Raw genomic sequence first — 16,271 nt, forward strand, 5'->3', positions numbered from 1 at the left:
AGTACTACTTCTCAGTAGTTGGTTATTCACAACTAATTCATTTTAATGATAATCGTATAAGAATTCTTAAAATTATATTAGTAATTATTAATTTGGAGATACAGGTCCCAGACACTGAGGGACATGTAAGACACCTTGATATTATATGCTGAAAAAAATCAAGATACAGCACAGCCATGTGGGGTTATTGAAAATTTGTAGTTATTTAACAACAGAAACTATATGACAAGAGACAGAAGTCCACCTCTGGAGAACTGTCAATATGCTATTTAAATTGGTTATATTGTGTGACCAAAATTGTGTTTGTGGCTCAACCGAGTGTGAAAACTCTGATATAAGATGCTCACTGGAACTGTGACTCATGTCTGTAACAAGAAAGATTTTTTGTTTGTTTTAGTTATGTTCCTAATACTTAATGGATAAGTCAAAAAGATTTTTGATTTTTCACATTCTGCATTGCTTTGTGATAACAGTATGGCATTACTAGTTTTGTTAGATTTGGCACTTCTATCTAGATGCTCTCAAAAAAACAATACACAACAGATGGCATTTATCACTCAGTTCCCTCAGCCGCATCTTTTATATTGCTGCTTTTATTGAAAAATAGTTTTTTATACAAAATATTGTGATTATGGTTTCTTGAGGATCTGGTGGCCTCTTGTATAATGTATGGAATGAGATCAAAGGTACTGATATATCATTGAAGAAAGTTCAGTTTTAAGAATTAAATATAAAAACATTCAATTAGTACTGTATTTACATCATGTAACTAGCCTTCTACTTTACTAACTCTTCTTCCTATTCCGTTTTAAATTTAAGATTATTTTTTAGTAATTATCACATACACCCCAACACACACAGAGAGAAATAAAATCTACTCTCTCCATTGAATTGTGCTTGTATATACACATATTTAGGGTTGAATCAAATTGAATAACTTACCAGAATTCTAAAAATATTTGATAAACATATACCAAATATGTGTATATGGCACAAAGAATAGGAAGAGTAATGATTTCTTGAAACAATCTAACAGTTTAACACACTGCATAAAAGAGCTCATAAACTTATGTAGAAGATAAATAAACACTTATGTTAGTTATGCCTGGCTTCATAATTTTTAAAAATGTTAAGTGTAGTTTGAATAATTACATAGGTTTTACAAAAATAGTATTAAGAGAATTCTATAAACAGGTTTTCTTGTATATTTTGAACATGTCCATAAACACAAATAATCTCTAATTTAATAGGCTGAGATAAAGTGCTTTCTAGAAATTTATTTAGAGACAATTTACACATAGTCCAGTTTTGAAAGCAATAGAAAGCACAAAGTGCTACAGTCTCTGCTACTAGTCACTCCACATCTCTTAAATTGGTTGAAGGACTTCAAGGTTTCTGTTCTTTCAGCCAGAGCCTTGCTCTCATCTGTACCAGGGCCAACACAAACGCCTGTTTGATTCTCTTGTTTCCCCACAGCAAGATATAAGAATGGCTTGAAGGATACAAGGCTCCTATAATCAGGCAAATCAGGTGAACTGGTTCCTCCAGAGACTTTCTATAATTGTAACCTGATATGATTAGAGACAGAATAAACATGGAAAATAACAACAGAAAGGAGATCACAGCTTGCAAAGCCTTAATGTGGGCTGAAGTACTGAGATCCTGGGTTCCTTTTTGATAAAGCCTCATTTTCCTAAGGTGTTTACACAGGGAATAGATTAAGAGAAGGAAGCAGATCGTGGATGTGGTGAAAGGAACCATAGTGTCTAGAGTGAAAATCATCATAGCTGTAAGCTTCAAGAAATAAGTCCCTTTGGTCTTCCCAGTCAAGTTGCCTCGCTGTCCATTCACTTGGATTCTCTCACAGTTGGTTACCATAATAATATTGGGAAATAAAAGCACCAAACTCACCAAAAATACAGCTATAAGGACAGTCTTAATTTTTCCCTTCAGGACAAGAAAAATAAGATTAGAGAAACTGCCTATCTTCAACAAATAATGTATGCTGAGTATAGTTGCAAGCCATGTATTAAAATGGTTGGTTACTATCCAGCCAGCACAAATACTATATTTTACTTGTAAAGACAAAACTAGATGAAACACATTTGAGTACCAATTCATTAATATTATCCAAAGCAAGCCAATCCTAAATATGGCCAAAGCAGTGAGAATTCGATTAGCTAAGGAGATTTTTCTTCTCTTGATGCAGTCAGTGCAGTTCACCAGAATTATGAAGGCATTGGCAAAGGTTCCAAGAACAGTTTCTGCCACCATCACAATGGCCGCAGTACTTACCAAGATACTCATTATGTCTGACCAAATAGTTTTGGAAAGAGGAGAAATAAAATGTAGCTCTTGGATAACTGGTTGTAATTTCATGAACACACTGATTCATGCGGTCTTCATTTATGGTCAGTGAAGATCATATTTTGTGGAAATCCATGGCCATTTTCAAGTTGGAAAGCAACCTTGTGTGCTGATGGATGAATTTGATACAGGTATTTTGAAAATAAGAATGTTTACAAAAGAGTTCAAATGGATTTTTATTTATACAGTCTTCTCAGAGATACTGTATTTTAGAGGTTAGAATGAAGATACATTCTCATTTGCAAGCACGCAAATAAACAAATATAATTTTATAGGTAAAAAGAATTTTCTCCTGCTTAAGTTCCCCATAATTTGTTTTTATCCTTTGAACTGATTTGCTATTAAAATTTTTAAAACTCAGTGCGCACAATATACAATTAGTTTATAAATCATGTGCTCTATCATGGTTTTATAGAGGGAGAATTATTACCAATGTGCATTCATTGTTACTTGCCAGAGTTATATATGAACAAACATCACAAAATGTCCTAAGAAAATTGTCAAATCTCTTGCACAAGACATGAAGAAAGCAAATATTTCATAAAATTTGTTGACTGATGCAAACACCTATGCATATTGTTTTCTTGCAAAGCTGACAGGTGCTTGTGAGCACAGTGTTTGCATGTTCTCAAACATACATGTACCCATATCTCTTATGCATTTCTTATAAATAGAATAATCATTGTCCTCTACTGTCCTAAATTGAAGACTATTTTAAAGGATATTATATCATTTAAGGCAGCCATTTATTGTACTTCAGCCATTTGGCCCATTATAAACATTGTGTGTGTGTGTGTGTGTGTGTGTGTGTGTGTGGTGTGTGTGTGTGTATGTGTGTGTGTATGTGTGTGTGTGTGCATATAGATGTGTGTATGTGTGTGTATGTATAGTTATTTAGTTAGTTTGCTTGTTAGTTAGATTGTTAGTTAGACATTTATATCATTATTATCATAAGTATAACTTCCAGAATACAGAGAAGAGAGAGGTTCCCAGAAGCCAATGGTGATGGAGACAAAACCTGTAGAAAACACTTCTTGTAGAGAGGCACAGCCCCCCCTTCCTGTTGAGGGATGGGGCCACCCATGCATCTCAAAATTTATAAATCAGAAATGTTCCTGTCTAAAGAAAAGACAGGGACAAAAAATGGAACAGAGACTGAAGGAAAAACATCCAGAGACCACCCACCTAGGAATCCATCCCATCTACAGTCAACCAAACCTTACATTATTCCTGATGATAAGAAGCACTTGCTGACAGGAGTCTGATATGGCTGCTCCCTGAAAGGTTCTACCCACGCCTGACCAATACAGATGCAGATACTCACAACCAACCATCATACTGAGCCAGGGACCACAAAGGACTAGCTAGGGGGAAGACTGAAGGAGCTAAAGAGGATTGCAACCTCATAAGAAGAACAATATCTACTATCTGCACGACTCAGATCTCCCAGAAACTAAACCACCAAACAAGAGTACAAATTGAGGGAGCCAGGACTCCAGATACATATGTTGCAAGAGATGGCATTATCTGTCATCAATGGGAGTGGAGGGAGGATTGATGCCCCAGCACAAGATACTAGAAAGCCAAGGCCAGAGTGGGTGAATGGGAGAAGTTGCACCCTCATAGAGGCAAATGGGGTAGAGGGAAAATGAGATAGTGGAGTTGTGGATGGGTAACTGGGAAGGGAGAGGTCATTTGAAAAGTAAACCAATAAAATGATTAGTAAAAATATAAATAACTTTCATTGCATTCAAATAGTCAATAGATTTTTAAGTATTTATTTTACATTTTGTAAATTTTTGCATACTTTTCTGTGTATGAGTGCTTTTCCTGAGTGCATGCCCATGTACCACATGAGTGGCTGGTGCATGTGAGGAGGTGAGAACCTCCACATGGGTGCTAAGAGGCAAACCAGAGTATGTTTCAAGAGCAGCAAATGCTTGCAATCAGTGAAGCTACTCCTCAGCCTCAACAGTTTTCCAAATATTTATCAGAAGAATCTCTATTTGTTAATGTTTTATAGAAGAAATAAAATTATAAAAGTAATGATCATCCCAATATACAAATCAGATGTGATGCACTTGCTTTACAGAGCACATTTATGTTCTTTATTTGGCATGTTTTGTTTGATAAGGTTTACTATTACTAACCTAAAATTTTAAATGGTATTGTTATGATTTACTGCTGTTAGCGCAATATTATTCCCTCATAAAATACACAAATATAAATGTGTTTGGTCAAGTAAATGAAATAAGAATTTTAAATTATCTTCAATAGCTGTCAAATATAGCAATGCAGGCCTGTATCTCAACACTTGAAAGGCAAAGCTAACTATAAGTCTGTGTAACTGAAAAAGTAACTCCAATGACATGAAAGGCTACTCAGACAGGGGGGATGACAATGAGAGAGAGGGAGAGACAAAGAGAGAAAGAGATAGAGACAGACAGGCAGACAGACAGAGACAGAGAGACAGAGACAGAGAGAGAGGCTGAGAGAGAGGCAGACAGACAGAGATGAGACAGAAACAGAGAGACAGACACAGAGACAGAGATACATGCATTCAGAGATAAAGATGGAGACAGACTTACTAAATACAGACAGAATGAATGAGTCAGAAATACCCACAGTCTTCAAGTTGTTCATTTTAAAAGAAAAAAATTCTCTTAGCTTTTACATTATTTGAAATGATCACTTTTTGTTCTTTGCTTTTTGTTTGTGTTTATGAACCCTTGTTTTCCTTAACTATATTCTTTCTATAAAGCTAATACCCACTCCCAGAGCATCAGAATATATATATATTTGCAAAATAAAGAGACCTTCAAAATTAGATTTGTAAATAAAACCAATTCAATTATTTAAATGTATTGCACCTTTGTCTCTGCATCATGGAACTGAAATGAGGTAAAACCTAAGGCCAGGTTTTCAACTTGGATTCTTCTCATTCCTATTTCTAGGTCTCTGACTTGCAATCTTGGGTTAAAATATAGAATATAGAGAAATAGTGTTGTATCAAAGATCCTTTCCCATCTTTTGTAGCTCTCGAGGGAGAAAACTTAAATTACAGAAATACAATGACTGTGTTTCTTGTTATTAGTGGAAAGCCACCATGACTTAGTAGATTCCTAATGTAGATTTGGTGCCTAACATTAGAGGGATCAGTCATTTGTTATGTGGGAGTTGTTATCATTGTTGTTGTTGTTTAGTTGTTTTTTGTTGCTGTCCTTTTGGTTTTTGTTTTATTTTGGTTTTTGGTTTTGTTTCTGTTTTCTTTTTCTAGACAGCATTTCTCTGTATAGCCTTGGCTTACCTAGAATTAACCCTATAGTCCAGGCTGACCTTGCCCTCAGAGATGCCCCTGCCACTGCTTCCAGAGTGCTGGGGTCAAGGCTCTTGCTAACACTAATACATGGTTCTCCAGTCATTAATTTTAACTAGAGGATAAGGATGAACTACAAGGAATACGCTGAATACGCTGACTAAGTCTTATAATTTCGGGTAGCAGGAAATGATCTCTGATTTTAGAGAACTACATGGGGATACTTTAGCTCCCTATCTTGATGTTATGGCAGTTACTGAGGTGGCTTTCTCTTAAGACAGCTGTTCAAATTGTGTCCTTACATCTTCAAAACAATATTGTCATTAAGATCCACTCAAAAATTATATATCGGGTTGCGTTGCCCTGTAGCCTGTGATGTTCAACTCATGACAAGGGATTCATTTAACTGTATTTTTTTCTTATTAAGCATGTTTCTGGCATTGATTAACATTATGGAGACTTGCAGAGACTGTCAAGGATATAACCAAATTACTCACATGGAGTTTCGATAAAAAAGAGTGAAATTGCTTTTATCTTTTTGTATTTATTAGTAGACATTAAATGATAAGCACACATCATGATTTACCTCTTCTGATGTATGTATTATCTATTATCAAAACAAATCACCCCCCAACATGGTAACTTTAAGTAACAAGATTGAGGTACAGCTTAACTAAATACAACTGCCTCCATTTATTTTTAAAAGCTTTCTAACTCTCTGCAGAGATTTTGGGGAAAACATGGAGGTTAACCAACATTCAATTTTACTTGGATAGGCTTCAGATCTTTATTGGATATTAGCTAGAGAACCCAAGTCTTGTCCCATATCCCATTCCTCTTTAAAAGGTCTAAATAGAAATTTGATGTTATTTGGAGAAACTGAAAATTATATAAACTTAAAGAATTAAGACCTTTCAGGCTGCAGGAAGCAACAGAATCTACCAAAGCCTGAAGTAAAATCCTTATACAATAGTTCTGTTGTCCTTATAGGAAGTAAATTAAGTCAAGCTCACACTCAAGGGCATGGTATGGCTTACACAAATACATGGAAACCAAGAGGCACTCTAATTCCAGATCCTCTACTACATTCACTAAGAGAGGAAAAACTACCATTCAGATGTTTACTTTCAGGTCTTTTTGGCATTATATGTAAAAATATTCCCCTGGCTTTGGTCAAACAGAAGCTAAGAACAAAGAAAGAGTGCATGCAGATTCCTGTTTGAAAGGTGTTACCTGTCCTGCTCATGCAATTGGGATCTAATGTCTAACATAAAATTCTATAATCATTTGGTTACTAGTCAGGTATTTTCCTTAATTATTTGACATCGAACAGAAAAGTACAGCAATGTGACATACAACTTTTATAATGCTGTATTATCCCTATTTATTATCCCTAAAAGAGAATAAATTTTCCCCTATTCATGAATTTAATGTTTCACCTTCTTTATCTTTCAAGGTTAAGGCTTCAGGAGAAGATAAAATCTCATTACTCTTACTAGAAGAAACATAATGTCTTGCATTTTACTGCTATAATTATGCTAACTCATGAATACTTTTTGGGTTGTTCATGTCAGCTAGTAAAATTTTGAAACCCAAACCTAGGTCACTATAGAAAAAATAGAATTTGCAGGATGATCATTGGAGCTTTGCCTAATTAACCTACTACCACTGCTTTTCCATGGTTTAAAAAAATTATTATTTTTTTGAGAATTTCACATATTATATTTTGATACTATGTATCCCTCTACCCCAAGTCATTTCAGACACATCCCCTTTCTAACCTATCTTTGTTTTATAATCTTTCCTTAAACTTAACAAGTCAATAGTGTATTTTCCAAAAACTCTTAGAAATAACCAACCACTTTCAGACTGGATTTTAATCCTGTTATATAAGAGTACTCCTGGAAGGGATGGCATGAACAAACATCTACTAACCCCAAAGTAGAATTGTGGCAGCCTAACAAGTTTTATTGTGGTTACTAATCAGAATATGTATGAAGGGTTACTGATAGGAATATAAGTGACTCAAAAACAGTTACCTCACTAAAAGCTCACCCTAGCATTAGTGACAGAAAATGAGAGCTTTAAACTTGGAGTTCATTGCATAACCTGAAGTGCAGGCAACTTGCCAATTGAAGAGTTTACTTTCCCAGTGACTCGGTTAGGCTAAGTCTCTTGCAACTTGCTCAGATGTCTGGTAACCTTTTAATATCAAGAAGTAAATATTGATAGAAATACATAACTCAAAATATCACTATGAAGATACTTTGGCATGGGGCAATAAATAAATTTGTAGTTGACTAAATCTCTTTGTGAATATTTGAATTTTTTGTAATCAGTGTATCAAATGTAATAAATAAAAATAATATAAAATGAAAAAATATTTGGATACAGGAATTATATTGCTAACACTGAACTTGGAATGGGTGAGGGCAGTTTGCTCTGAGGCACTTAAATTTAAAAAAAGTTCTGTTTTGTTGACAGATGATTGGTAACCAGTAAAGTGTATCATTTCGAATGCACTCTATTTTGTGTTTTGAAAAATTCAGGCTGACTGTTAATTTTACTTTGTACATAAAGTACAATGCTGCATGCTGTTGATGGTTTATATAGAAAGACATGTTCCCCAGAAACTGTTGTTGGTCAGGTGGAAACTATGATGATTACAAGTCAGGAGGAAAGTTATCAGGAAGATCTCCATGCAGGTGACGATAATTCTTGTTGGAAATCCAAGTTCTGAGGCTTTCTTGAAAGTCCATGAAGTCTTGCTTTCACTACCCACTCCAAGCTCCACCCCTTGTCATTTTCCTATTTCTTTCTCTTCATACTTGAGCTCATTTTGCTCCCTGAAAGAAGGCAAGGCACTAGAAACATCCTTCCTCTACACTGATGGTATGTGTGTTTATATTCTTAGATGCTTGATATGTGCCACATGAGCCTGTTACTAACATGCTATCTACATGGAAGGATCTTACCTCACAAATGATGGATAAGTCTGAGTCTTCAAATTGTTCACCTTCTTTGCTCAGTATTCCTTCAGAAACTGAATGTACTATCATTCAGAGACTTTAAATCACTCCATGTTATATACTGCCATCTATACTATATTTGGCAACAATTTATAAATTTAGTTCATCAAGACCTTTACTTCTCTTTAGATAATGAATTATCAGTGTATCAAAGTGCTCACACTTCATCTTTCCCAGCATTGTGACATCATTCATCTGCTTTGTTGACAATCAGTTACATTTACAATGCAGGTGCTGGAGGCAGTTGCTCGGAGTTGAATATAGTCTGATAATGTTTCTTGCAAATGGAAGAATTTGCTGTCCAAGTCAAAGGAGAGGCCAGGAATAAGGAGTTGTCTTGCTTTGTGGATTGGCTCACCCTCATCTTGACTGTTCAAAACACAAGAAGAGTTTTCCACCTTAAATTCAGGATTAAAGAAAACCAATTGTATCAGGTAACATGTAAAGCCCATCAAAAGCATGACACGATCAACTTGTACAATACTAAGCATGATCTATCTATACAATAAATATTGACCAATAAGCATACATTATAGAAAACTCTAAAAAATTTGATTCTCAATAAATATTTACATTTGTGTGAGCACTGTACATATGCATTTATGTGTGTGAGATAAGGCACTATTTTTTACTATTTAATATTGGAAGATTAAAGATCTTCATAACATTGTGAAACTTCAAAATGTGAGAGTTAAGGACATCATATGGCAAGGTCTCTGAAATTTGCAATACTTATAAAGCCTTAGAGCTAAGAAAGTCCCATATCTGTTAAAATTTTGATGTTTTCATATGTATGAGAATTTCTAAAAGTGGCACAGAACACAGTAATAACAAAATATATAGACTGACACAAATATAGGTAAGTGATGAAAATAATTGGTTTCATATTCATGCAAGCATGTGAGTTTCCAACCTTTCCTTTATCATTTTCTAGAGAATACTACAGGAGCTGTGTGTGAACAAAGAAGTTCTGGTCAGCACTTCTGAGCTATGTGAGAAGACACATTTTCATATAAAGAGATTCAGACTCTGTCACTCTCAAACCTGTATGTTTGCTCCTCTTATAGTAAGCATGGGAAAGTTAAGAAAAAAAGCATGTTATGAGAATCAAATCAGAAATTGTCCAAAATTGTCTAAAGAGCATTTTTAAAAATTATATTTCAAATCGATATGTGAGCAATACATTATAACTAGTATACAAAATGCAGCATTTTTTAAAGAGAACATTTGCTATCTCCCACAGCACACTTGCAATAATTTTAATCATGGAATTAATAATTGGAATTATAGGAAATGGATTGGTGACCTTGGTTCACTGTATGGAGTGGGTTAAGACAAAGAAAATGTCATTAGTTAATCAAATCCTCAGTGCTTTGGCAATCTCCAGAATTTTTCATCTCAGTTTATTGCTTATAACTTTAGTCACCTCCTTTTCATATGCTGATTTACCTATTACTTCAAATACGATTCATGCCATGAATAATGTTTGGATTATAGTGAACCACTTCAGCATCTGGCTTGCTACATGCCTCAGTGTCCTTTATTTTCTCAAGATTTCCAATTTTTCTAACTCTCTTTTTCTTTATCTAAAGTGGAGAGTTGAAAAAGTAGTTTCAATTACAATGCTGGTGTCATTGGTCCTCCTGATTTTAAGTATTTTACTAATGAACTTGGAAATTAACATATGTATAAATGAATATCAAAGAAACATATCATGCAGCTTCAGTTCTCATTACTTTGCAAAGTGTCACAGGCAGGTGTTAAGCCTTCACATGATTTTCCTGTCTGTCCCCTTTGTTTTGTCCCTGTCAACTTTACTCCTGCTCATCTTGTCCCTGTGGACACATCACAAGAGGATGCAGCAGCATGTTCAAGGATGCAGAGACACCAGAACCGCAACCCACTTCAAAGCATTACAATCTGTAATTGCATTTTTCCTGCTATATACCATTTTTATCCTGTCTGTCTTAGTACAAATTTGGAAATATGAATTAGTGATGAAAAATCTTTTCATTGCATTTTGTCAGGTGGTATATGTAGCTTTTCCATCATTCCATTCATATATTCTGATGCTAAGTGACATGAAGCTGAGACAAGCCTGTCTCTCTGTATTGTGGTGGCTGAAATGTAGGCCAAATTATGTAGAAACTTTAGATCTCTAAAACACTATAGATCATGTTCTATATTTCGACAATTCAACCAATACAAATGTCTTGTATTTTTTATTGTTACATTAAATACCCTATTATTTGACTGTATGAATTTGATTTCTGTTTGCAATAATCACTAGTTAAAGCTATTACTAATTTAGCTAGTTGTGAAAAAGGTTTTTTCTTAATATATGTATCACAAATGACCTCATTGTTTCTGACATTGATCCAATGTAGAGCCACTTACAAAGTGTCAAGGTGATAAATAAAATACTTGCATAGTTTTCATAACAAAAACAATTGCTTTTGCTTCTGTTATATCTATAATTTAAGATTTACTGAAACACATCATGAGCTCTCTTTTCTGAAGTATTTTTTTTTTTTGCTTTATAACAAGTCACTCCCCGAAAAAGGTAGCTTTAAGCAATAAGATTGAGGTAAAGCTTAATTTAAATACAACTGCCTCTTTTTTATATTTATAAACTTAAAATCTCCCTGTGATTACTTTGGGAAAAAAACGGAAACTAACCAACTTTCACTGAGTTTTGGCCAGAGAAGCTACACCTTGTCATATACTGCATACCTTTTCAAAGGGTCTGAATCGAAAACTGATCATATTTAGAGAAATGGAAATTTAGGTAAATTTAATAACTTGAGACCTTTCCTCCTATATGAACACAATAAAACCAGCACTGCCAGGAATGAAATCCCCATACCATAGTCTGTTCTTATTATTAGAAGTGAATTGAGCCAAGCTCACATTCAAAGTCATTGCATGGGTTACACAAATAAATGGAAAGCAAGAGGCATTATCATTACAGATTGTTTACTATCCTCACTGAGATAGAAAAACTTCCATTTTCAGGACCTTTTGATATTATATATAAAAATATTCTCTTGTTGTCATACAGAAACTAAAGACAAAGATATAGTGTACATGAATATTTTTGTTTGAAAGATGTTGACTGTCATGCTCATGCAATTGTGATCTACTGTATAACATGAAATTTTATCATCAATAGGTTATTAGTTATATGTTAAGGCTCTTTCCCTTAATTATTTGACTAACCCCAAACAAAAAAGTATAGCACTGTGACAATCCATGATATCAATTCTGGCTTATTATTCCTAAAAGAGAACAAATTTACCCTATTCATGAATTTCATGGTTTGATTTCTTTATCTTCCAATGATAGTGTTTCACTTAAAGGTAATAGTCTAACTTATGGCATGCATAGACTGGCATGCAGAAGAAGCAAATTATCTTTCATTGTCCTGCTGTAATTTTTGCAAATCCATGGGTAATTTTTAGGTTTCTCATGTCAGCTAGTAAAATTTTGAAACCCAGTACCTAGGTCAAAATAGAAAAATTAAAATTTTCAGGAGGATTGTGATCATCTGAGATTTGCCTAAAAAAACCTGCTATCACTGAGGTGACATGTTTTAAGACTATTTTATTAGTTCTTGAGAATTTCATATATTATATTTTGGTACATTTTACTCTGCTCTCCAAGTCTTCCCAGATCCACCCATTTTCATACCTATCTAACTTTGTGTCATTTTTCCATATATTTAACAATTCCATATTATTTTGCCCATAAACTCTTGGGAGTATTCAACTACTTTCTGATTGGATTTAAATACTGTGTTGTGAAAATACTCCTGTGGAAACATGAACAATCTACTCTCCCATATTTGGAACTGGTGACAGATCAAAGTCCTAAAGTTAAACTTGGGGACCTAATGAATTTTATTGGGTTACTATTAGAAATATGTATGAAGGTTAACTGATAGGAACTTAAGTAGCTCAAATATAAATTTAAATACATCACTAAACTCACCCTAGCATGAGTTACAAGAGCTAGAAACTTGGAGTGCATTGCATTAGCTTTAGGGCACATTGGTCAACAAGCTAAAGTGTTTCCTTTCCAGGTGATTCAGTTGTTCCAAGCCTTTGCCAGTTATCTCAGCTTGTCAGAGAGTCTTTTAATATCATAAAATAAATATTCATCAAATTATTTTTGCCAACATAATTGACTTTTTGCCTGGAAAGATAAATAAAATTGTAGTTGATTAAAATTTTGGGAAAATTTGAATTTTGTGTAATCAATCTATTAAGTGCTCATAAATTAAAATTTAAATGATATATAATTCATTATAGAGAAATGAGATATATTAACACTGGCTTTGGAACAGGTGAGAATACATTGCTCTGAGGCAATAACTTTTAAAGTTGTTCTGGTATATTGACAGATGATTGACAAACAGTAAAGTGTATAATTTCTAATGCAGAGTATTCTGGATTTTGAAAAAATTATCTGACTTTTAATTTTATTTTGTAGATGAAATGTAAAAATAATGCCACATGTCATTGTTGTTTAGAAAGACTCTCTTGCCAGGATCTGTTGTTGGTCAGGTGAAAGCTATGATGATTCCAAGTCAGAATGAAAGTTATTAAGAAGAGCTCCTTGCAGGTGAGTTTAATTCTTTTTGGAAATCCAAGTCCTAAGGCTTTCCTGAAAGCCCATATAGTCTCCCTATCAGTATCCATTCCACAGTGCTCCACCCCTTTCCCTGTTTCTGTTTGTTTCTCTTCGTACTAGAGCTCATTTTGCTACCTGGAAGGAGGAAGGCCACAGGGAACATCCTTCCTCCACACTAAAGGTATGCGTGTATTTCCATTTTCAAATGTTTCCCAGATGTGCTACACCAGCCCGTTACCAACATGCTATTGACATGAATGTTTCTTGCCATGCAAATGGTAAATAATTTGGAGTGTTTTTAAAATATTTATTTATTTTTATTTATATGAGTATACTGTAGCTCCTTTTAGACACAGACCCAGAAGAGTGCATCAGATCACATTACAGATAGTTTTGAGCTACTATGTGGTTGCTGGGAATTGAACTCAGGACCTCTAGAAGATCAGTCAGTGCTCTTAACCACTAAACCATCTCTCTAATCCCTAATTCAGAGTCATTAAATTATTTACCTTCTTTGCTCAGTGTTCCTTCAGAGACTGAATGTACTATTATCAAAGATTCTAAATCACTTCATGTTGTTTGCTGCCATCAACACATTATGTAGAAACCATTTCTAAATTTAGTTCAAGAAATCCTTTACTTCTCTTTAGGTACTGAATTAACAGTGTATCAAATTGCTCATTCTTCAACCTTCCTGGCATCTATGACAGCCTTCATATGCTTTGATGGCAATCAATTACATTTACAATGCAGGTACTGGAGGCAGTTGATGGGAACTGGATACAGTCTGATGGTGCTTCTTGCTAATGGAATACCCTGTTGTACCAGTCAAAGGAGAAGCCAGGAATAAGGAGTTGTCTTGCTTTGCATATTAGCTAACCCTCATCTTGACTTGTCAAAGCAGAAGAAGAATTTTTCAGCTAAATGGCAAGAATAGAGAAGACTTTTACATCAGGTAACATGAAAGCATATCAAAAGCATGATCTGACCAACTTGTACCATATTAAGCATGATCTATCTTTACAAAAAATATTGACCAATATGCATACATTATAAATTTTTTTAAAAGATTTAAATCTCAATAAATATGCTATTATGTGTAAGCATTGGACAAATGTATTTATGCATGTGAGATAAAGCAACATTACCTTTACTACTTAACATGGGAAGATTAAAGATTTTCCTGACATTGTCAAACAGATCAAAATGTGAGTTAAGAACCTCATATTGCAAGATCTTTGAAATTTGCAGTAATTAAAGCCTTACAACTAAGAAAGTCTTATATCTGTTAATATTTTGTTGTTTTTCATAGGTTTGAGAATTTCTAAAAGTGTCTTGTACAGAACACAGTTATAATAAAATACATAGATTAACACAAATATAGGTAAATGATGAAAATAAATGGTTTCATTTTCATGCAAGCCTGAAAGTTTCCAACTTTTCTTTTAACATTTTCCAGAAAATACTACAGGAACTATGGTGAGCAAAGACATTCTGCTCTGGCACTCCTGAGCTGTGTAAGAAGACACATAGTCATGGAAAGAGATTTATTTAGGCTCTGTCACTGTAAAACCTATATGTTTGCTCCTCTTTTAGTGGGTATGGGAGAGTTAAGAAAAAAAGCATGTTATGAGAATCAAATCTGAAATTGTCATAAATTTCCTAAGCAGCATTTTTAGAAATTATATTTCAAATGGATATGTGAGTACAACTTTATAACTAATATATAAAATGCAGCATTTCTTAAAGACAACATTTGTTATCTCCCACAGAACACTTTCAATCATTTTAATTGTGGAATTAATAATTGGAATTTTAGGAAATGTGTTCATGGCCCTGGTGTACTGTATGGACTGGGTTAAAAGACAAAAAATGTCATTAGTTAATCAAATCCTCAGTGCTTTGGCAATCTCCAGAATTTTTCAACTCAGTTTATTGCTTATAAGTTTACTCATTTCCATTTTATATGCTGATTTTTCTATGACTTCAAATATGATGCATGTCATGAATAATGTTTGGCTTATAATCAAACATTTCAGCATCTGGCTTGCTACTTGCCTCAGTGTCCTTTATTTTCTTAAGATATCCAATTTTTCGAACTCTCTTTTTCTTTATCTAAAGTGGAGAGTTGAAAAAGTAGTTTCACTTACAATGCTGGTGTCACTGGTCCTCCTGATTTTAAATATTTTACTAATCAACTTGGAAATTAACATATGTATAAATGAATATCAAAGAAACATATCATGTAGCTTTATTTATCATTACTATGCAAAGTGTCACAGGCAGGTGTTAAACCTTCACATGATTTTCCTGTCTGTCCCCTATGTTTTGACCCTGTCAACTTTTCTCCTGCTCATCTTGTCCCTGTGGACACATCACAAGAGGATGCAGCAGCATGTTCAAGGATGCAGAGACACCAGAACTGCAACCCACTTCAAAGCATTACAATCTGTGATTGCATTTTTCCTGCTATATACCATTTTTATCCTGTCTGTCTTAGTACAAATTTGGAAATATGAATTAGTGATAAAAAATTCTTTCATTGTATTTTGTCAGGTGGTATATGTAGCTTTTCCATCATTCCATTCATATATTCTGATGCTAAGTGACATGAAGCTGAGACATGCCTGTCTCTCTGTATCGTGGTGGCTGAAATGTAGGCCAAATTATGTAGAAACTTTAGATCTCTAAAACACTATAGATCATGTTCTATATTCTAGACAAAATTAACCAATACAAATGTCTTTTGCATTTTTTATTTTTTCATTGAATACCCTTTGACTGTATGAATTTTATTCCTCTTTACAATTATCACTGATTAAAGTTATACTAATTTATCTAGTTGTGTACAAGGTTATTTCATTATATATATATATATATATATATATATATATATATATGGAACTCATTGAAACCCAGTAAAACAT

General features: G+C 34.0%; 3 protein-coding genes across 3 annotated transcripts; 2 read left to right on the forward strand and 1 right to left on the reverse strand.

Moving 5' to 3' along the window:
* Positions 1-1,386: 1,386 nt before the first annotated feature.
* Positions 1,387-2,379, reverse strand: LOC127677706 (taste receptor type 2 member 136-like). The gene has a single exon (XM_052172725.1). It carries the CDS (start codon positions 2,377-2,379, stop codon positions 1,387-1,389), a length of 993 nt encoding a protein of 330 aa, XP_052028685.1.
* A 7,535-nt stretch (positions 2,380-9,914) lies between these two features.
* On the forward strand, positions 9,915-10,874 carry LOC127677709 (taste receptor type 2 member 117-like). The gene has a single exon (XM_052172726.1). It carries the CDS (start codon positions 9,915-9,917, stop codon positions 10,872-10,874), a length of 960 nt encoding a protein of 319 aa, XP_052028686.1.
* A 4,201-nt stretch (positions 10,875-15,075) lies between these two features.
* LOC127677710 (taste receptor type 2 member 117-like) lies at positions 15,076-16,035 on the forward strand. Its single transcript, XM_052172727.1, has one exon. The coding sequence runs from the start codon at positions 15,076-15,078 to the stop codon at positions 16,033-16,035; it is 960 nt and encodes a 319-aa protein (XP_052028687.1).
* The last annotated feature ends 236 nt before the right edge of the window (positions 16,036-16,271 follow it).

The sequence above is a fragment of the Apodemus sylvaticus genome, chromosome 2, assembly GCF_947179515.1.
Source record: "Apodemus sylvaticus chromosome 2, mApoSyl1.1, whole genome shotgun sequence".
Taxonomy (NCBI): domain Eukaryota; kingdom Metazoa; phylum Chordata; class Mammalia; order Rodentia; family Muridae; genus Apodemus; species Apodemus sylvaticus.